The sequence below is a fragment of the Argentina silus genome (assembly GCF_951799395.1).
Source record: "Argentina silus genome assembly, chromosome: 10".
NCBI classification, from domain to species: Eukaryota; Metazoa; Chordata; class Actinopteri; order Argentiniformes; family Argentinidae; genus Argentina; species Argentina silus.
Window position 1 is genome coordinate 1,546,284 of NC_139664.1, and position 21,644 is coordinate 1,567,927.

The following is a 21,644-nucleotide window of genomic DNA, read 5'->3' on the forward strand; positions in this document are numbered from 1 at the left end:
GTGACCTGAGTAACATCAGCCCTGTTGTTATTGTTGAGGACATGATATCTGTTCCCACATTTCTCAACAAGCCACTGGAGAGCCTTCCCTTCTGTCTCAATGTGCTGCTCAACAGTTGTGTCTCCCATACAGTCCCCACGCATGAACAGCACTATAGTGTGACTCCAGACTCCCTCTCTGAGAAGCCCCAGGTGTTCCTGTACGTGTCTTCTGTCTTCCTCATGGAATGAAACATCCCTCTGTATGACCAGGAGGAGAGTGTGAGGTCCTGGGGGACACAGAGACACACTGCGTACGATCTCCTGTTTAAGGACTTCAGGTGTCTTCTCTACAGGGAGATTTACCAACCAGCCTGGAGTGTCGACCACAGTGACCTGCCTCCCTGCTGCTTCTCCCTGTCTCTTCACACACAGACCTGTATTCAGGTCAAACTCCTCTCTGCCCAGGATGGTGTTTCCTGCTGAACTCTTCCCTGCTCCTCTGTATCCCAGCAGCACAATCCTCATCTCTGAGAGATGGAGGGAGTCACCTGGTATGAAATAAACACCACTTAATCAGCTAAATCTCAACACAATGATTCAGTGTTTAATTAACATATTTGGGGTATTATTTATAATAAGTTATTTCACATGTATTTAGGTTTCATTAGTCTGTACACTGGATTGCATTTGTGAAACTGATCATTGAAATCACAACAATATTGTCAGAAAATATCTCAGACTTTCTGAATGATGAATGAATGATTATTATAAAATCCAAATGTATAATCCCTCAAATCAATAAATATATCTTTGTCAAAGTTCATGGTGTGTACAAAGCATAGTGTTTACCTGAATAGGTGGTCATAATAGTCTCTCCACAGTCCAGTCTCTCCCTCTCTCTACCCTCCTGTCTCTCTCTCTACCTCTCCCTCTCCCTCTCTACCCTCTCTCTACCTCTCTCTCTCTCTCCCTCTACCCTCCTGTCTCTCTCTCTCCCTCTCTACCTCTACATACAGTGGTGTTTACAGTAATATTCATATGCTGTCATCAGAATCAGAATTTGGAAATTGAATACAGGAAATTGACTTGGTGAGATTGCTGCATAGGACAAAAGAAATAATATAAAAAAGATTGTAAAAATATTGTAATATGTAAGAAAAATATTCACAAAATAGCAAAAATATGAACGAGGCTAAGTGGCAATGAGGCGAGAGGCTGTGAACTGGGTATGGAGCATGTACACTATAAATTAGAATAATTTAAAATAAATATAAATTACACTGTCAGTGCATTGTGTGTGTGTGTGTGTGTGTGACATGGTGGGGTGGGGGGGGGAGTGGAAGTCCCAGAGTCAGTGGGAGGCAGGGGGCTTGGTTGTGAGCCCCAATGCCATGGGGAAGAAACTGTTCAGGTGGCGCGAGGTTTTAGTCTTGATTGACCGGAACCTTTTGCCGGATGGAAGTCTCTGGAAGAGGTGGTGACCAGGATGGGAAGGGTCAGCTGTGATCTTTCCTGCTCTCTTACTGGTCCTGGAGTAGAACAGGTCCAGGAGAGATGGCAGGTTGCAGCCGATGACCTTCTCGGCTGACCAAATGGTCCGCTGCAATCTGCCTTTGTCCTTGGCAGTGGAGGCAGTGAAACAGATGGTGATTGATGAGCTGAGGATGGACTCAATGATGGCCGTGTAGAACTCGACCATCACTTTCTGCGGCATGTTGAAATTCTTCAGCTGCTGCAAGAAGAACATCCTCTGCTGGGCCTTCTTGATGGTGGAGGTGATGTTCTCCGCCCACCTGAGGTCCTGTGAAATGATTGTCCCCAGGAATCTGAATGACTCCACCATGGGGGGGGGCGGTTAGGGCTGGGCTTCTCCTGAAGTCTACTACCATCTCTACAGTTTTTAGGGCGTTCAGCTCCAAGTTGTTCTGGCTGCACCAGGAAGCCAGGCTGTCAACTTCCTCTCTGTAGGCGGACTCATTCCCATTGGAGATTAATCCAATGAGGGTTGTGTCATCCGCGAACTTCAGGAGTTTGACAGAAGGGTGGCTAGAGGTGCAGCTGTTTGTGTAGAGGGAGAAGAGTAGAGGAGAGAGCACACAGCCTTGTGGGGCTCCGGTGCTGATGGTCCGGGGCTCAGAGACAAGCTTGCCCAGCCGTACCTGCTGCTTCCTGTCTGTCAGGAAGTCAGTGATCCACCTGCAGGTGGGCTCAGGCACGCTTAGCTGGGATAGCTTGTCCTGGAGAAGAGCTGGGAGATGGAGTTGAATGCAGAGCTGAAGTCCACAAACAGGATCCTGGCATAGGTGCCGGGGGAGTCTAGGTGCTGGAGGATGAAGTAGAGTCCCATGTTGACTGCGTCGTCTAGAGACCAGTTGGCTCTGTAGGCGAACTGCAGTGGGTCGAGGAGGGGGTTGGTGATGGCCTTGAGGTGGGTGAGCACGAGGCGCTCAAAGGTCTTCATTACCACAGAGGTCACACATAAAGGTTAATTGTCTCACAATGATTCAAGATTCAAGATTCTTTATTTGTCACGTGCATACAAGTATACAGTGAAATGCAAAAGTGACAGTGCCACAGAGTAGTGCAACAATAAGTTTTAAATTGAATAAAATAAAATAAAATAGAAGTACTAAAAGTGTTTCTGGCAGGGTTGTGTATTATTTACTGTAAACACATCTTGATATATAATGAAAACTGTTTTTCTCTGTGTGTCATGAACACAATTACAGCAGTAAAACCCATACAGTATTATGACTTGTGCCACTGTTGCTGGCGTATACTGCATGCAACACAGTAGAATTATCACAGGACACAAAGCATAGACTGAATCAAACTCACCCTTTAGTGATCTGAGGCTCTCTCTCTGTTGCTGCACCTTCATCAGTCTCTGTTTGATTCTCTCTTCCTCTGCCTTCCTTCTCTCTTCTATCTTCTCTACTATCTCTCTCTTCATCTCATAATGGCCTCCTCTGTTTCCTGCCACCATCTCCTCTATCTTCTCCAGCAGCTCTGTGACCTGAGTAACATCAGCCCTGTTGTTAGTGTTGAGGACATGATATCTGTTCCCGCATTTCTCAACAAGCCACTGGAGAGCCTTCCCTTTTCTCTCAATGTGCTGCTCAATAGTTGTGTCTCCCAGACTGTACTCATAGGTGAACAGCACTATAGTATGACTCCAGACTCCCTCTCCGAGAAGCTCCAGGTGTTCCTGTACATGTCTTCTGTCTTCCTCTGTGAATGAATCAACCCCCCGTATGACCAGGAGGAGAGTGTGAGGTCCTGGGGGACACAGAGACACACTGCGTACGATCTCCTGTTTAACCACATTTGGTGTCTCCTTTACAGGGAAATTCTTCCACCAGCCTGGAGTGTCGACCACAGTGACCTGCCTCCCTGCTGCTTCTCCCTTCCCTATCTTCACACACTGAGCAGTTCTCCTCAGGTCAAACTCCGATCTGCCCAGGATGGTGTTTCCTGCTGAACTCTTCCCTGCTCCTCTGTATCCCAGCAGCACAATCCTCATCTCTGAGAGATGGAGGGAGTCACCTGGTATGAAATAAACACCACTTAATCAGCTAAATCTCAACACAATGATTCAGTGTTTTATTAACATATTTGGGGTATTATTTATAATAAGTTATTTCACATGTATTTAGGTTTCATTAGTCTGTACACTGGATTGCATTTGTGAAACTGATCATTGAAATCACAACAGTATTATGTCAGAAAATATCTCTCAGAATGATGAATGAATGATTATTATAAAATCCAAATGTATAATCCCTCAAATCAATAAATATATCTTTGTCAAAGTTCATGGTGTACAAAGCATAGTGTTTACCTGAATAGGTGGTCATAATAGTCTCTCCACAGTCCAGTCTCTCTCTCTCTCTCTACCTCCCCCCCCCTCTCTCTCTCTCTACCCCCCCTCTCTCTCCCTACCCCCCCTCTCTCTCCCTACCCACCTCTCTCTCTCTCTCTCTACCCCTCTCTCTCTCTCTACCCTTCTCTCTCTCTCTTTCTCTCTCTACCCCCCCTCTCTACCCTTCTCTCTCTCCCTACCCCCCCTCTCTCTCTCCCCCCTTCTCTCTCTCCCTACCCCCCCTCTCTCCCCCCTTCTCTCTACCCTTCTCTCTCTCCCTATCCCCCCTCTCTCTCTCTACCCTTCTCTCTGTGTCTCTCTCTCTCTCTCTCTCTCTCTCTCTCTCTCTACCCCTTTCTCTCCACCCCCCTCTCTCTCTACCCTTGTCTCTCTCTCTCTCATGCACCCTGGAACATCCAATCACTCCTGCAGTAGAAAGAAAATAATGTCATTGTTCAACAACACTGTACCATCCAGTCTGAGATGTGATTCATGTACATCAGCCTCCTATGTCCAGAGGTTCAGAGTTCCACGAACACAATAACAGCAGTAAAACCCAGACAATATGATGACTATCAGAACACGGTGCAGTGGAACAGCCGGCTATGTGAGTGGCGTCACAACCACCAGGCAATGTTGCCTGACAGGAGACCGGTGCTGGGATCTGCATATGGGAGAAATGTCTCCCTCTGCTGGACCCTCTGCCTCACCTGTTGAAACCAGCGCGTCCGGTAGAATCAATCAGTGGACTTCAGTATCGGTGTCTGTGCTGCCATGGACAGGTTTTACTGCAACACAGCATCCAAAGGTCCTTAAATCCACACTGTCAAAAACACCTCACATCTATGATGAGCTTGAAGTTGTGTTTTTACAAGGAATGGAGTGACACTAGGCCTAGTCAGGCCTAACACTAGGCCTAGTCAGTCTACAGTGAGCCAGGACATTGGCAGACGTGTTGTTTGAGAGGAGCCGGGGTGGAATCTGCATATGGGAGAAATGGCTTCCTCTCCAGGGAGGAAGGGGGGGGGACGAGGGGGCACCCCGGAGCTATCAGAACCATCACTGTCGTCCCTATAGAGATACCTAGGAACCAGCATATGGACAACAACATGGATATATATATATATATTTATATATATATATATATATATATATATATTTATATATATATCCACTCACTGAGCACTTTATTAGGAACACCTGTACACCTTCTCATGGTGGAGGAACACCTGTACACCTTCTCACGGTGGAGGTGGTGTAATGGGGTGGGGAATGTTTTCTTGGCACGCTTTGGGCCCGTAAATACCAATCAATCATCGCTTGAATGCCACTGCCTATTTGAGTGTTGTTGCTGACCATGTGCATCCCATCATGGCCACAATTGGCCCATCTTCTAATGGCTACTTCCAGCATGATAATGCACCATGTCACAAAGCAAAAGTCGTCTCAAACTGGTTTCATGAACATGACAATGAGTTCAGTGTTCTTCAGTGGCCTTCCCTGTCACCGGATCTGAGTGCATTAGAACACCTTTGGAATGTGGTAGAACGGGAGATTCACAGCTTGAAAGTGCACCTGAAAAATCTGCAGGAATTGCGTGATGCAATCATGTCATCATGGACCAGAATCTCAAAGGAATGTTTCCAACATCTTGTGGAAACATTTGGGTTCAGTCCATTATGTGTCCACTATACAGTGCAGCAAGATTAATGAAGAATTACAAACCCTTAACACAAATTATACATTTAGATTATTAAATGTTTATTCCCAGGTATAGTTACATATAACTTGTGCTTCCTTTATCCATATTTAATATTTCGAAATGCTTAAACAAGAGACATTTGTTTATTCTGTCTCTCTGCTGCTGCTCTACAAACATACATTGAGTTGTATGATTAGAGACCATGTCATTGAATTGAGTTATTAAACCAAATACTGTATCTGTTAACGTCGGAGCTCCGCTCCGGTCCAGTCATCCTGAGCCTCTCTTTTCACTCGCACTGACCACACAAACCACGATTATTATCCCTTCAAAAGTCACCAGAAATGCTTGTTTAACAGGTCATGTCAAACATTGTCTTTACCCCCCTTATCACCAACACTATTTCCTGCCGCAAACCACTCACGAAATATATTTTCTACGCTTAAAAAACATAATCTCTGCGATGAACTTTTTTTTAATGAACGACTTTGTACGTAGATATGTCGTCAAAGACTCGATAAGCAGAAACAACTTCTGATTCCCGATTCCCAGCAACTTTTTATCAAAACAAGAAACTTTTCTTACCGTTTTCTCCCACGTCGTAGAACAGATGAGGACGTGCGGAGTTTTGCCCCAGAGTGAGACAGGCGTCCAGCCAATGAGAGAGCCTCCACCTCACCTCATCACAGCCTAGGAGAACATCTCAGAGCCCAGTTCTCCCACAGAGGTGGTGCTACACCTGTCTGCTGTCAATCAGGAGCCCCGCCTCCCTCCACAGGAGTCACCTGTCCTGTCTGGTGCACCGCTAGATCCCAGTGTCCCCGGGGAGGACGTGGTAAATAACCTTTCTACTGCGATACTAGATCCCAGCACTTCAGAGGACGTGTTCCCAGACCTGTCTGTCGTGGGCTTAGATCCCAGGGTCCTTACGGAGGAGGTACCACCTGACCTGTCTCAGGTGATGTTGGAGCTCAGCTCACCGACGGAAGTGGTGCTTCACCTGTCTGAGGTTCCATCAGAGTCTCGTTCCCCTGTAGAGGAAATACCTGACCTCTCTGAGGATGCTCTAGATCCCAGTACTACTGAGGACGTTATACCTGACCTCTGTGAGGATGCTCTAGATCCCAGTGCTACTGAGGACGTTATACCTGACCTCTCTGAGGATGCTCTAGATCCCAGTGCTACTGAGGACGTTATACCTGACCTCTCTGACGATGCTCTAGATCCCAGTGCTACTGAGGACGTTATACCTGACACTAACCACTAACCACACTAACCACACACCACACTAACCACACTAACCACGATTATTATCCCTCCAAAAGTCACCAGAAATGCTTGTTTAACAGGTCATGTCAAACATTGTCTTTACCCCCCTTATCACCAACACTATTTCCTGCCGCAAACCCCTCACGAAATATATTTTCTACGTTTAAAAAACATAATTTCTGCGATGAAGTTTTTTTAATTAATTACTTTGTACGTAGGTGTGTCGTCAAAGACTCGATAAGCAGAAACAACTTCTGATTCCCGATTCCCAGCAACTTTTTATATCAAAACAAGAAACTTTTCCTCCCTTTCTCTCTCATGTCGTGGAACAGATGAGGACGTGCGGAGTTCTGCCCCAGATCAAAGTGTAAGTCAAGTTAATAACGTGAAGTCAGTTCAGCTTCGTGGAGGAAGATGATGTCAGAGTCTCTTAATGTAATGTTGTACCACTGGTAGTATGTTATAATTCACCCTACATGACACACTATAGAACAGCCGCCTAAACCTCAAATGCTGTTTTTTTACCGTTTTATTTTATTTTATTATGTGTGTCAAGTACACTGAATTGTATTTGATGTAGGAATTATGCTGTATACAATTTGACTTGACTGATATTGTTGTTATTTTCCTCCTGTACGTTTCTTTGTTGTTTCTTTGCTGGCTAATTAAATAGTAAGTAATATTTGTCACAGCAGTTTGGAATATGCCTTTTCCTTGTGTGTTGTTCATTAGTACCACCAGAGGGTGCTGTTGCTGCAGGCTACAGGACGCGATCACAGACACAAGCAGAGCTGTTGGTGTCAATCGTAGTGTGTGTGTGTGTGTGTGTGTGTGTGTGTGTGTGTGTGTGTGTGTGTGTGTGTGTGTGTGTGTGTAACCCAGGTAAACCTCCTCTCCCCCCACTCCTGGCCTCTCTCTCCTCCTCTCCTTTCCTCCTCTCCTCCCTCTCCTGGCCTCTCTCTCCTCCTCTCCTCTCCTCCTCTCCTCCCTCTCCTGGCCTCTCTCTCCTCCTCCGTCTCCTCCTCTCCTCCCTCTCCTCTCCTCCTCTCCTCTCCTCCTCTCCTCTCCTCCTCTCCTCTCCTCCCTCTCCTTTTTGCATTTACATTTATGGCATTTAGCAGACGCCTTTATCCAAAGTGACTTACAACAAATACATTTGTTTAAGTAAGTGAATCATCTATCCATCAGTCATCATAAGATAAAGTAATCAATGCTCAGACCAGGGTTAGGGGCTAGGTTTAGGTTTAGGGGTTAGGGGTTAGGGGTTAGCGGTTAGGGGTTAGGGGTTAGGGCCATTGGCAGTCACAATGCTAGAAGAAGATTTTATTTTTTTTAACAGGAGAAAAACTTGTACAGGGGGGTAGTGGGGGTGAAGAGGTCCCTAGGGTTAGGGTTAGGGTTAGGGTTAGGGTTAGTACAGGGGGGTAGTGGGGGTGAAGAGGTCCCTAGGGTTATGGTTAGTACAGGGGGGGTAGTGGGGGTGAAGAGGTCTCTAGGGTTGGGGTTAGGGTTAGTACAGGGGGGGTAGTGGGGGTGAAGAGGTCTTTAGGGTTGGGGTTAGGGTTAGTACAGAGGGGTAGTCGGGGTGAAGAGGTCTTTAGGATGGACTGTTAAGATGTAGCCTGAAGAGATGGGTTTTCAATCTACGGCGGAAGATTGGTAGTGACTCTGCAGTCCTGACAGCAGTGGGAAGCTCCTCCCACCAGCGGGGCGCCAGGACAGTGAAAAGCCGTGACTGAGTAGTGCTGCTGCTGCATCCTTGTAGAGGTGGCGGTGCCAGGCGGGCAGCCGAGGTGGAAGAGTGGAGTGATCGGGCAGGGGTTAGGGTTAGGGTTAGTACAGGGTTAGGGTTAGTACAGGGGGGGTTTGGGGGCTAACCATTGCTTGCAAGTAGGAAGGGGCTGTTCCCTTTGCCGCCCGGTAGGCGAGCACCAGGGTCTTTAATCTGATGCGAGCTGCTACCAGGAGCCAGTGGAGGGTGCGGAGGAGGGGAGTGACCTCTCCTGGCCTTTCTCTCCTCTTTCTCCTCTCTCTCTCCTCTTTCTCCCCTCTCTCTCCTCTTTCTCCTCTCTCTCTCCTCTCTCTCCTCCCTCACCTCCTCTCTCTCCTGCTTGGCCTCTCTCCCCCCCCCCCCCCCCCCCCCCCCCCCCCCATCACACTGCTAATGACGCAGGACAGAGCAACCCATGCTGAAAAGAGATGCAGGCTTCATGTCTATAATTCTGATCCAGTCCAACATTAGGATTTGATGTTTGTCTTCATGTCTTGCGTTGTGATGTCGTCTCATGTTGTGGAGCCACGAGCTGCGGCGGGGCAGAGAAACCACAAGTCCCGTCACGCAGCGCGGCCTGTTTGGCAGTGACGTCAGAGAGTGTGTGTGACTGGCTGCTTTGTGTGGAACGCAGATGTTTGGCGGACGGATCCTCTCTAGGTAACATATAGATATACATCTCACCACTTTACACGGGTGGTAATGTAGGTGTGCATACGTGGGTATGATGCTAAACACAAGAAACGTGTGAGATCCGCGCTACTATGCTAGTAGTTATTTATGTAGCCTGTATGGTTGCTCATCAAAGCTTCGATTTCGAGTATAGATCGGAGCTTGGACCAGCTAAACACCCGGACAATTATCTGAGTTTATTTATGATCGTTATGCCGGTTAGTAAGGTGTGTGCTGCTGCTACAGAAAGGTATGTCGTACTTTGGTTTCCTTGGGCCGTTAATGTCCCAGAGAAGATCAGTTCCTTGTTCTGGGCGTGTGTGTGCTGATGCTCTGTAGTGCGTTCGAGCAGCCTTGGATGACCCTCACCACTCCTCCTTTGTCATCCTCATTCAGTCTGTCCATTCACTTGGGTTACACCGGCGGGCCAGCTGCCGAAGGCGTGTGTGTGTGCGCGCGCCTCTTGGATGTCGGTTATCCCGCAGTTGTCTGACACATGACGGACATTATTCAGAAAAATGAATCTTCATCTCTTCAGAGCACCACTGACCTTCCTGCAGTACCTGTTCTGGATGTGTGTGTGTGTCCTCATTTCTGGGCACTGCTTTATTAGTGATGTCATTGAGTGGAAACTTGGATGTATTCTGAGCTTGTTACCTCCTCCTCATGCCCTACTGCCCCCCCGCCCCCCCTCCCCCCTCTGGGTGACAGAGCCTCCTCCTCTGCTGCTCCTGGCCTGTGGAAGTCTCCCCCCCCCCACCATGTCAGAGCTGCTGAGACAGGATTCACTCTTTTAACACCTTGTTAGAAACCCACCTTCTCATGGATGTTATGTATGTTCTGTGACTGTCCTCCTAGGTTTTTATTTTCATATGTTTGACATGTAAAGTGCTTTGAGTCCATGAGAAAGTGTTATACAAATGTAATGTATGGTTATTATGACTGTCTTTCTCTCCAACCTAGGAGACCATGGAGATCATGACGCAGCCAGTGGAGAGGGAGACAGGAAGGGGAGGACCAATGGAGAGGGAGACAGAAGGGGGAGGACCAATGGAGAGGGAGACAGAAGGGAGAGGACCAATGGAGAGTGAGACGGGCACCCAGAGTGAGACAGGCGTCCAGCCAATGAGAGAGCCTCCACCTCACCTCATCACAGCCTATGAGAACATCTCAGAGCCCAGTTCTCCCACAGAGGTGGTGCTACACCTGTCTGCTGTCAATCAGGAGCCCCGCCTCCCTCCACAGGAGTCACCTGTCCTGTCTGGTGCACCGCTAGATCCCAGTGTCCCCGGGGAGGACGTGGTGCATAACCTTTCTACTGCGATACTAGATCCCAGCACTCCAGAGGACGTGTTCCCAGACCTGTCTGTCGTGGGGTTAGATCCCAGGGTCCTTACGGAGGAGGTACCACCTGACCTGTCTCAGGTGATGTTGGAGCTCAGCTCACCGATGGAAGTGGTGCTTCACCTGTCTGAGGTTCCATCAGAGTCTCATTCCCCTGTAGAGGAAATACCTGGCCTCTCTGAGGATGCTCTAGATCCCAGTGCTACTGAGGACGTTATACCTGACCTCCCTGAGGATGCTCTAGATCCCAGTCCTACGGAGGACGTAATGGATGACCCTTATGATGAGCAGAGGGGGCAGACCAGGGGGGGGACTGGGGGGATAACCAGGGGGGAGAGAGGGGGGGCCGGGGGCACGAAGAATATCCCCCCTAAGAAAGACAGGCTGGAACCTCTGAAAATGGACATGTCCAGGCCAGTCGTGATGCCTCTCACATGTGAGTTACACACACACACACACACACACACACACACACACACACACATTCACCCCCCCCCCCCCCACACACACACACTCTTTTACTTTCCCCTGCTCTAACCCTTTCTCTCTCCCACCCCCCCTCCCCCCACCCTACCCTCTTCCCCTCCCCCTCCACACCCCCAGCCTCCCAGCTCTCCCTCCAGTGCCTGGAGTGCCACATCATCTTCAGCGACCACAAGAGCAAAGAGCGCCACCTCAAGCAGAGCCACCCGGCCGAGTATGAGCAGTGCATGCTGGGGGACGCCCTGTTTGCCTGCTACGTGTGCGACCGCCACTTCACCAACTCCATCGACCTCATGTCCCACCAGCGCGCCCACACCGAGCGCCAGCCCTTCAAATGCCCCATCTGCGGTCAGGCCTTCAGCCGCTCCTCGGAGCTCACCACGCACAAGAAGGTCCACTTCGGCCTGGACGGCTACGCCTGCGGCGACTGCGGGAAGCCGTGCAAGACGCTGACGCTGCTGAAGTATCACCGGCGCACGCACACCGGGGAGCGGCCGTACGTCTGCAAGGACTGCGGGAAGAGGTTCAGCATGTCCAAGGCTCTCCAGAAACACCTGCTGGCCCATACTGCGGACGGGGGAGGGGGGGAGGGGGGAGGAGGAGGAGGGGGGGAGGGCGGCGGCGGAGGAGGAGGAGGGATCTCACCACTGACACCTGGAGCTACGAAGGCACAGCAGAAGAAGAATAATGGTGTGTGTTATAACTTGTAACTTATGAGGTGCTTTTTACTGTTTTGTACATCCACAATGATAGTTACAGTGATGTTACTCAAAGTCTTTTTATCCAGAGTATAAATATTTTGCTTGGACAGGGGGTTCTAGGTTTTGGAATACCTAATCTTTTAATATGAATGCCACTTTCTTAGGAGGGCACATTTACTAGTTTAAACGAGTTGTTTAGTTGATCTGATTGATGATGCTGCTGCCTGGGTGTTGTAACCTCACCTGTAACCTCACCTGGGTGTTGTAACCTCACCTGTTATATAAGATGGTAACGTTCCTCCCTCTACAGGTGCGTCTGCCGTGAAGTACCCCTGCTCACTGTGCAAGGCCACTTTCAAGACGGCTAAGACACGTCTGCATCACATGAAACTGAAACACCCCCCTGGAACTACATTACCCAGCAGGCCCACGGCCATGCCAGCTTGGCAGCAGCTGAAACCAGGCATCCCCATCATCACCCAGACGTCCCACCCGACTCTCCTGCACATGGAGGCCTTGGGACCCCTCCAGCAGGTGGACAACATCGACACGGAGCAGATCCGCAGGCTGATCGAGTCGCTGGGGAACGTCCAGAAGGTGAACCAGGTGGTGGTCCTGGGCCAGGTGCCCCCCAACGCCCAACCCGTGGAACTCCAGAGGCTGCAAGGGGTGGGGGAGACGCTGCAGCTCCACCTGACCCCCCCTCCCATAGACCTGGTGGACCTGAGGCAGTGGAGGGAGGGGCTGGGGCTGGGGCTGGGGCTGGGGCTGGGGAGGGAGGGAGAGGGGAAGGGGAAGGGGCTGGGGCTGGGGCTGGGGCTGGGGCTGGGGAGGGAGGGAGAGGGGAATGGAATGGGGCTGGGGAGGCAGAAATGTGACCCACTGGAACCTACGATCACCTTGGAGCCAGTCACACCAGACGGACTGATAGAGGGCCCGTCAATCTCACACACACCTGCAGATACACACACACTGCCTGAGTTACGGACCGAGACACACACACAGCAGACACACACACACGTAGGAGAGACGCCACCTGAACAGTTGCTAGGACACAGCCAGGCCGGACCGACAGGTGAGGTGGACAACTCTCTGATCCGGTCGGTCTCTCTGGACCAGGTGTTCTGTCAGAGCGAGGCCGTGGGACTGGACCACACACCTGAACAGAACGTAGTTCTAGAACTCACCTCCGCGTTGATCCCTACCTTGGAGTTGGAACATACCTCACCTGTCCACCAGGGGGAGATCACCGCCTCCTCACTGGTACCCACTATCGAACTGGAGCAGCTTCAGGGACGGGCTCCTATTGGTCAGCAGCAGGAGAGCATGTCTGCCCAGTCACTCATGGTGATGAAGTCATCATCGTCATCATCACTTACCCCGACAGTGGAGTTAGAACTGACGTCTTTACACACACACCCGCAGGAGCACACGCCCACTTCCTGTTTAGTGCCGCTCACACAAGTTACGTTCACACAAACCCCTCTTCCTGGACAACAACTGACCAATCAGGGAGAAGAGAGGGCCACGCATATAGAAATGGTAGAGCTGGATCAGATTCATTCCATTATAGAAACGGACTCCGTAGAACGGCCATGTGGGGTCGGGGTTCAGGGGTCAGGTGAGGTTGCGGTTCAGGGGTCAGGTGGGGTCATGGTTCAGGGGTCAGGTGGGGTAGGGATTCAGGGGTCAAATGGGGTCATGGTTCAGGGGTCAGGTGGGGTAGGGGTTCAGGGGTCAGGTGAGGTCAGGGTTCAGGGGTCAGGTGGGAAACGGCTGCTGAAGGACGGAGAGAAGGTGGCGCAGCCGCACCAAGGAAAGGAAGTGAAAACACAGGAGACGGAGCGAAGGCAGACCAATCAGCCTCCATCTAACAACTCACAGAACAACCTAGAAACACAACCTCGCACCACCAAGACGTCACACACTCCCCCTCAGCCACCAGAGACCAAGCAGACGCAGCCCACCTCCCTGCCAGCGGTGAATGTGTTGTCAGTCCACGAGATCGTCAAGGTGAGGAAGAGGAAGCAGGCGAAGAGCTCCATCGTGCAGCATCAGACCGAGGCGATGCAGCCGGTCCAGTCACCGCTGAACGAGAAGCCCGCCAAACGGCAAGTAACCAAGAAAGCTCGTCTGTTAGTGAAGTTCGGTCCGAAAGAGAAGAAACCCAGGAAGCAGAAGCAAACAGAGCCCTCAGGTGAGCTGCCTCAGGTAAAGGACCAGGACGTCACCACTCAGCCAGAGAAGAGAGTGCCCTTAAAACAGAAGGCTGGCAAGGAGACAAGGGCCAAGAAAGGAGGAAGTGTTGTATCCAAGGTCAGACCCCGCCCCCTGGCGCATGCCTCCCACCTGCAGCAGGTTGTACATGTGGTGGAGCCAGAACAGCTGGCAGGGAAACCCAGGAAGAAGAAAGTGAAGAAACGGAAAGCAAGAAACGAGGGATCTGAGCAGAGGAGTGAAGAAGTGATAGATGCCCCACCTGTGGCAAAGAAGAAGAAACAGCAGAAAACGCCGCAGGAGGGACGACCTCCTCCTCCCCCGAAGAAAACAAAAGATGGAAAGCTCCCTAAAAAGGGGAGGAAGAAGAAACTGACCTCAGATCAGAAACAGAGTGAAGAGCTGAGCCCTGTATCAGCAGACACGCCCGACCAGCCTTTAAAGCAGCAGTCTCTGCTCCTCCTGAAAGGCCACAAACAGCCCCAGTTAAAGGTGTACAAATTAGACACATTACAGCCCCAGCAGCCCCCCCAGGGTCAGGTCCCCCCCAACGCCCCCCCACAGGACTCCGACACCACCCCCACACAGAAGAAGAAGAGGGGGCCAAAGGGTACACCACTAAAACTACTAACCCCCGGAGACAAGAAGAGAGTAGGACGGCCCAGGAAGAACCAGAAACCTCTCTCCATGTTGTCCCCTCTCCACGCCGCCGCCTCCCCCGACGACGCCCCGCCCCCTACCAAGCCGAAGACCACCCGGAAACGGAAGGCGGGGTTGAGGGTGGAGATGGAGGGCGTGATTGGTTCGTCCCATGCCTCAGCGTGGCGCCGGGCACTGGAGTGCCAGGACTGCGGGGAGAGGTTCTCCGAGGTGTCGTCCCTCCAGGAGCACAAGGCCGCGCTGCACGCCATGGAGAGCCCCGGCCTCACCTACACCAACGGCTGCATCTTCGAGGGTGTCGGCAGGGGAGGCCTGGATCTGTGCCAGCCTCGGAGAGGGAGTGGAGAGCTGGCGGTGGGGGGGGACTCAGTGGGTCAAACCCAGTTTAACCTGCAGGGGGCGACAGACTGGGACACAGAAGCGGAGATGGGGGAGATCGCGTTAGGAGAGAGGGACGGGAGGGTGTCATTCCCAGCCCTGAGCCCCTCCCCCTCCCTCCTCCAGGCCGGTGGGGTAGAGGGGGATGGACAGGAGGACAGGGAGAGGAACAGTGGTACGTCAGCACTAGCGATAGACTCATCACTGTCATACACAGCCCCAATAGAAAGCTCTCAGGACCTTCCAGAATGTTCCACAGTACCTCACAACCCTCCTCCTCAGGCTGGACCACTGTGTCCGTCCACGTCCAGCCCTGTCCCCCCCCTCACAGACAGTCAGTCCCCCCGGCACCACCCCCCCGTAGCCCCCCTGCACAGCTCACACCAATCAGAACACTCAGAGACAGAGGAACGTGTGACATCAGAGGAGGGCAGGAGAGAGAACTCTCTGAATAACGCTCTAAGGTCACTTCCTGGTTCTGGGGCTGAGCACCAATCAGCGATGGAGGATGAGATTAAGGAGGAGCTACTGCTGGAGGTGGATCTAGTCACCGTCGGCGAGCAGAGCTCACCTCGCCATGACAACGGTTCCCAAGGTGACCCCACAGGAACTGGTCATCTTCAGGCAGGATGTAATCACAGTGCTGGGGTGCCCTCCGCACATGCTCAGAGTGAACATGTGGCGTCAACTGGAACGACCTCGGACGCCCAGAGTGGCTCCTCCCACTCCACGGGCTCCTCCCACTCCGCTGGCTCCTCCCACTCGGCCAACCGGCCAGATATCAAAGAGGAAGAGGAGGAGACTCTGGTGCAGAGGAGAGAAGAGAAGAGGGGAGAGGAGGAGGTGGAGGAGAAAAAGGTAGAGGAGGAGAGGAATGGAGAGCAGGGGAGAAAGAAAGAGGAGGAGAAGAGGGTAGAAGAGGAGAAGAGGGTGGTGGGTAGGAAACCTGTGGCCAGGGGAAGGAGGAGAGGAATGGGCCGAGGGAGGAGAGGAGCAGCTTCTAGGAGGAGTCTAGACGGAGAGAGGGAACCAGAGAAAGAGAGGGATGACTGTCAGGTAGTCTACCAGCTGGTCTCCCTCAACAACGACACCAGAACTCACCGGCCTGGTCATCCTGCCCCCCTCAGCCTACCGCCAGAGCCGGGCGCCAGGCCTGAGAAACCAGACAGAGCCATGGCCGGAGGTACGGCTGAGTCCATGGAGGACTCACCTGAGGAGCAGGTGGTGTTTGAGCTGGAGGCTGTCACCACCAGCGTGGCGGAGCTACTGAGGGCGGAGGAGGGGATGATGGAGAGAAGAGGAGGAGGAGGAGGAGGAGGAGGAGGAGGAGGAGGGCGGCAGGGGGACAGAGAGGCCGGCCAATCACCAGGGCTGATACTGGAGCGGTTCCTCACCGCCAGGCAAGAGCAACGTCACATGGGGATGAGGACCAATGAGAGACAGGTGAGTTATTAGCTATGCTGTCAAACAATGTTTATCATAGCAAACAAACAAACAAACAAACAATGTTTTATTTGTCAATCAATTGACAAATTTTCTGCACATCTTCCCCCCCGTGCCCTGCTATCTACCACCCCCCCCCCCGCTATCAACCCCCCCCCCCCCCACCGCTATCAACCCCCCCCCGCTATCAACCGCCCCCCCCTGCTATCAAACACCCCCCCACTATCAACCACCCCTGCTGCTATCAACCCCCCCCCCCCCGCTATCAACCCCCCCCTGCTATCAACCCCCCCCCCCCCACCGCTATCAACCCCCCCTCCCCCCCCGCTATCAACCGCCCCCCCCCCCGCTATCAAACACCCCCTGCTATCAAACCCTGTTTATCATAGCTAGTTTACACACACTGCTATAAAACACTGCTACTACACTAGTAGACTAGACTAGACTAGACTAGACTAGTAGTAGACTAGTAGTAGACTAGACTAGACTAGTAGTAGACTAGTAGTAGACTAGACTAGTAGTAGCCGTTCAGAAACATATATTCAAGTTAGTGCAACTTTGTTGACATACTTTAAGTGCATTTCCACAAAATGACTGAACGGGAAAAGGATCTTAAATGTGGAGACACTCTAGTTTCTCGTAATGAGCCGTTAACGTCTGGTGATTCCAGGGGTCAGACAACGCGGCGTCCGTCCTGGGGGGAGAGCAGGAGATCAAGGTGGAGGAGAACTCCTCAGATGTTCTCGCCGGGCTGAGGGAGGCGCAGGGCCAGGCTGGTGTCCGGGCGGTGCTGGTGAAGCAGGAACCCGTTCAGGTTCCACAGGGACACAGACACAGACACATCCGCTGGAACGTGGAACCCATGGAAACCCAGAACACCCAGAACAGCCCAGGGTTAGGTGAGTACGGGCTGGGGGTGGGGGAGCCTCAGGGGAGGCTGGTGGAGGTAGAAATTGGAGGACGGGCCCATTGTGATGCATGGAACGGAATGAGGAATGGGATACCACTTCTTGCATTACAGTGAGCCCGTCCTCCGATTTTTCTACCTCCAGCAGCCTCCACTAGTTGACAGCCATGTGACAAGAATGTGGTTGCTCCCCCACTGGAGTTGGTCTTCAACCTACTGTCGTCCACATTCCACACGCCGCTAGGCTAGCCTTGGAGGTTTGTTAGCTATTAAAACTAGCTTTTGTGTTTCTTCTGCAGTAACGTTAAAGGTTATGAAACAGATACTGTACATGAATAAATGAATATCTCTGTCCTGGGTTAGGGTTAGGGTTAGGATAGGGTTAGGGTTAGGCTCGTGGCGACAGAGCGCTTGCGTCTGAATGAATGTGTCCAGGAGTTCCAGGAGATAATCAGAGTGTTTATGTGTTTATGAACAGAGGAGGAGCTGCATGTTTAGGGTGAAGCTACAGAGACCGGCGGAATGCTAGTCTGTTCTATCTCACACACACACACACACACACACACACTCACACACACTCACACACGCTCACACACACACACACTCACACACACACACACACACACACACACACACACTCACACACACACACACACACACTCACACACTCACACACTCACACACTCACACACACACACACACTCACACACTCACACACACACTCACACACTCACACTCACACACTTCCTCATTGTGAGTGCTGCTGCTGCTATCTTGGACACTGCACACTGCCGTTGTTTTGATATTATTATTGTTCCCTCACTGCAAATTGATATTGACATTGATATTGACAGAGGAATGGAGAGCAGGGGAGAAAGAAAGAGGAGGAGAAGAGGGTAGAAGAGGAGAAGAGGGTGGTGGGTAGGAAACCTGTGGCCAGGGGAAGGAGGAGAGGAATGGGCCGAGGGAGGAGAGGAGCAGCTTCTAGGAGGAGTCTAGACGGAGAGAGGGAACCAGAGAAAGAGAGGGATGACTGTCAGGTAGTCTACCAGCTGGTCTCCCTCAACAACGACACCAGAACTCACTTGATATTGTGTGATTGTTGCATTGCTGAGGAGTTGCTTACCTTAAAGCACATGACATGGTATCCTGTATATTGTGTAAATGACCGTTGACATTTCTTGTTCTGTTCATGTGTGTGTGTTGTTCTCCAGAACCAGACAGAGGGGACGGGGAGGGGGGGTCCGGGACAGCCTCGCTGGTCCACGACTCCAGTGCCAGGCAGTGCATCTTCTACCCGGTGAAGGAGGAGGAGAGGGAGGTCCTGGTTCAGCCCGATCAGAACCAACATGGAATCGCCCCTGGAGACGCCAGGCTGACCAATCACACGGAATCTCTGCCCACGTCAGCCAGTAGTGGACTGTGTGAGTCATGGCCGCTTTTACAACATCACGCCAGGGCCTATTTACCATTTACTATCTTGTGTTTTAGCTGGGAAGTAGTCAACTGAACTGTGTGTGTGTGTGTGTGTGTGTGTGTGTGTGTGTGTGTGTGTGTGTGTGTGTGTGTGTGTGTGTGTGTGTGTGTGTGTGTGTGTGTGTGTGTGTGTGTGTGTGTGTGTGTGTGTGTGTGTGTGTGCGCGTGCGTGCGTGCGTGTGTGTGTCTCAGATGAATCAAGCCCAGCAGTGGAGGGGGATGAGGTGACCAGAAGGAGGGGGACCCTGTTGGACTGTAGCAGCCCTGGAGAAGGTAAAGTCCTGACCTCTCCCAGGGGAGGCTGGTGGAGCGAGCTGTATAACAGTGAGCCCGTCCTCCGATTTCTACGTCCACCAGCCTCCCTTCCCCTTACGTACAGTACAGCAGAATGTGCGTTGGCCTCGTACACAGCGGTATCTAAACACCCTGATGTCTGTCATTTACTGATAAACATGACTAACTATTTTCTCACACCACATCATGGTTGAATGAATGAATGAATGAATGAATGAATGATTGAATTTATGAGATAATTAAAAAATACATCAGCCAAAACAATGAGCTGATTCTACATAGCACATTAAACCTCTACCTATCAATGAGCTGATTCTACATAGCACATTAAACCTCTACCTATCAATGAGCTGATTCTACATAGCACATTAAACCTCTACCTATCAATGAGCTGATTCTACATAGCACATTAAACCTCTACCTATCAATGAGCTGATTCTACATAGCACATTAAACCTCTACCTATGAGGACTAGTGAAATAAATACAAGGCGTTATAATATTTATAATCCAGCCAAGGTCTTACAGTATTTCCATTGTGGTTTCATAAGCGATGGTGTGGTTTGGTAAGGGACTGTCTACAGACATACCTGTTAAAGGGGCGTTCCACTTCTTTAAAAACAGCTCCTGGTTTGGCCCTGACCTTGGGTGTGTGGTTGATTAGCCCAGACAGTGTTTAGTTACACACGTTGCTTCCTAAGATACTCAGTAGCCATGTTGTTTTGAGCCCCATTCATTCTGATGTCCTAAACACCTTGCAGACGCTTCAATCCAACGCAAATCAGGAAACCTTTTTTAAACAGTGGAACGTCCCTTTAATGCTGCAGCACCTCTGTTTCCTAGGCGACCTGGACATGGAGCAGCAGGACACCCAGCAGCTTGTGCACTTCCTGCTCCAGAGTTCCGAAGGGGAGGAGTCTGACCTGCTAGAATGTTCCGATTCGCCACCTGACTCGGAGGCTGCGGTTATGGCCTGTTACCGTGACAACCTAAACCCTCTCCCACCACCACATTCTAATGAAATACCAAACATGTAAGTCTGTAGTTTACTGAGGATAGTTTGTCTTTCCTCCCATCATTTCATCATATATGTTATATATTCTTCATACATGTGGATGCCGTGCGGTTTGGCCTATCGGCTTTTACACTGGTCATTATAAGATTAAAATACCTCGAAAACTTCTCAGGTAAAACAAATAAAACTACCACACATCTGGAGAATCTCTCCCTCCAACTGGATTATCCACACAACTTCCAGTAGAACTAAGAGGTTTTGCGTCTGACTCTCCTGTCTCATCTCCCTACTACAGGGGAGGCTGGTGGAGGTAGAAATCGGAGGACAGGCTCATTGTAATGAGTGGAATGGAATGAGGAATGGAATGAGGAGTGGTATCATTCCATTCCATTCCATTGAGTGAAGCATTTTCTCTTCTTTTGGCTCTATACAAAAAGTTTGGATTTCAAATCAAACATTTACTATGAGGTTAAGCATATGTTTACTCAGCTTGAATATATGCTTATATACCATTCCTCATTCCATGCATTACAATGAGCCTGTCCTCCGATTTCTACCTCCACCAGCCTTCCCTGGTACTTAATCCTCTCGTCTCCCCTCTCTCAGCCTGCCTGCCCCAGAGACCCAGGCCCGTCCCAGCCCCACAGCAGGACCACTGCTGCCCCCTACAGGTGGAGAGGGGAACTGCAGCAGGAGGCCCATCGATTACTTCTGCCAGTATCTGGACTGGGACACGTGGGGAGACATCGCCCAGTGCACCAACACAGGTCCCAGTCTGTCCAGTCTTCCCAGTCTGTCCAGTCCCCCCAGTGTGACCAGCCCAGTCACAGCCAAAGAGGTGGCCCAGTTTGTGGGGATCCACATCGCCATGGGAACGTTGAAGGTGTGAATATCAGTTTGTAACTATAATATTATTCATGTGCTAGCTACAGTATGGCTTGATGTCACAATGTCACTCGTCCAGAAAGCCGCCATACTCATTTACATAATTAATTACATGATGAAAATCATATGATGTTATAAATAAACTAGACTAACATATGTATATTATTTTGCCTCCCCCCACCACCTCCCCTCCCCTCCTCCTCTCCCCCCCTCCCCTCCTCCTCTCACCCTCTCCCTCCCCCTCTCCCCTCCCCTCTTCTCCCCCTCTCCCAGTTCCCCAGTCTGAAGCTGTACTGGCAGTCCTTCACCAGAGTGCCGCTGATCGCAGACGCCATGTCAGCCACTCGCTTCTCCCAGCTGTCCTCCAGGCTGCAGCTTGCCTCTCCACCAAGGGGCGCCAGAGAGCCTGCTGGAGACCTGGAACACGACCGTAGTATCAGTAGTGACCTCAAAGCTGGGGGCACCAGAGAGCACGCTAGAGACCAGGGACACTGTGGTACCGGTAGTGACCTCAGAGCTGGCGACAGTGGCGCTGCAGGTGTCCCTATGGAGGGAAACACCGCACACAGTGAAGCTAATCTTACT

At 51.1% G+C, this 21,644-nt stretch overlaps 1 protein-coding gene across 1 annotated transcript; it reads right to left on the reverse strand.

Annotated features, from left to right (window-relative positions):
* Positions 1-1,633: 1,633 nt before the first annotated feature.
* On the reverse strand, positions 1,634-3,891 carry LOC310810339 (GTPase IMAP family member 9-like). The gene is made up of 3 exons (XM_083678052.1): positions 3,823-3,891; positions 2,820-3,527; positions 1,634-2,436 (listed from the first exon to the last, which is right to left on the reverse strand). The coding sequence occupies exons 1-3, from the start codon at positions 3,836-3,838 to the stop codon at positions 2,429-2,431; spliced, it is 732 nt and encodes a 243-aa protein (XP_083534178.1). The 5' UTR covers positions 3,839-3,891; the 3' UTR covers positions 1,634-2,428.
* Between the last annotated feature and the right edge of the window lie 17,753 nt (positions 3,892-21,644).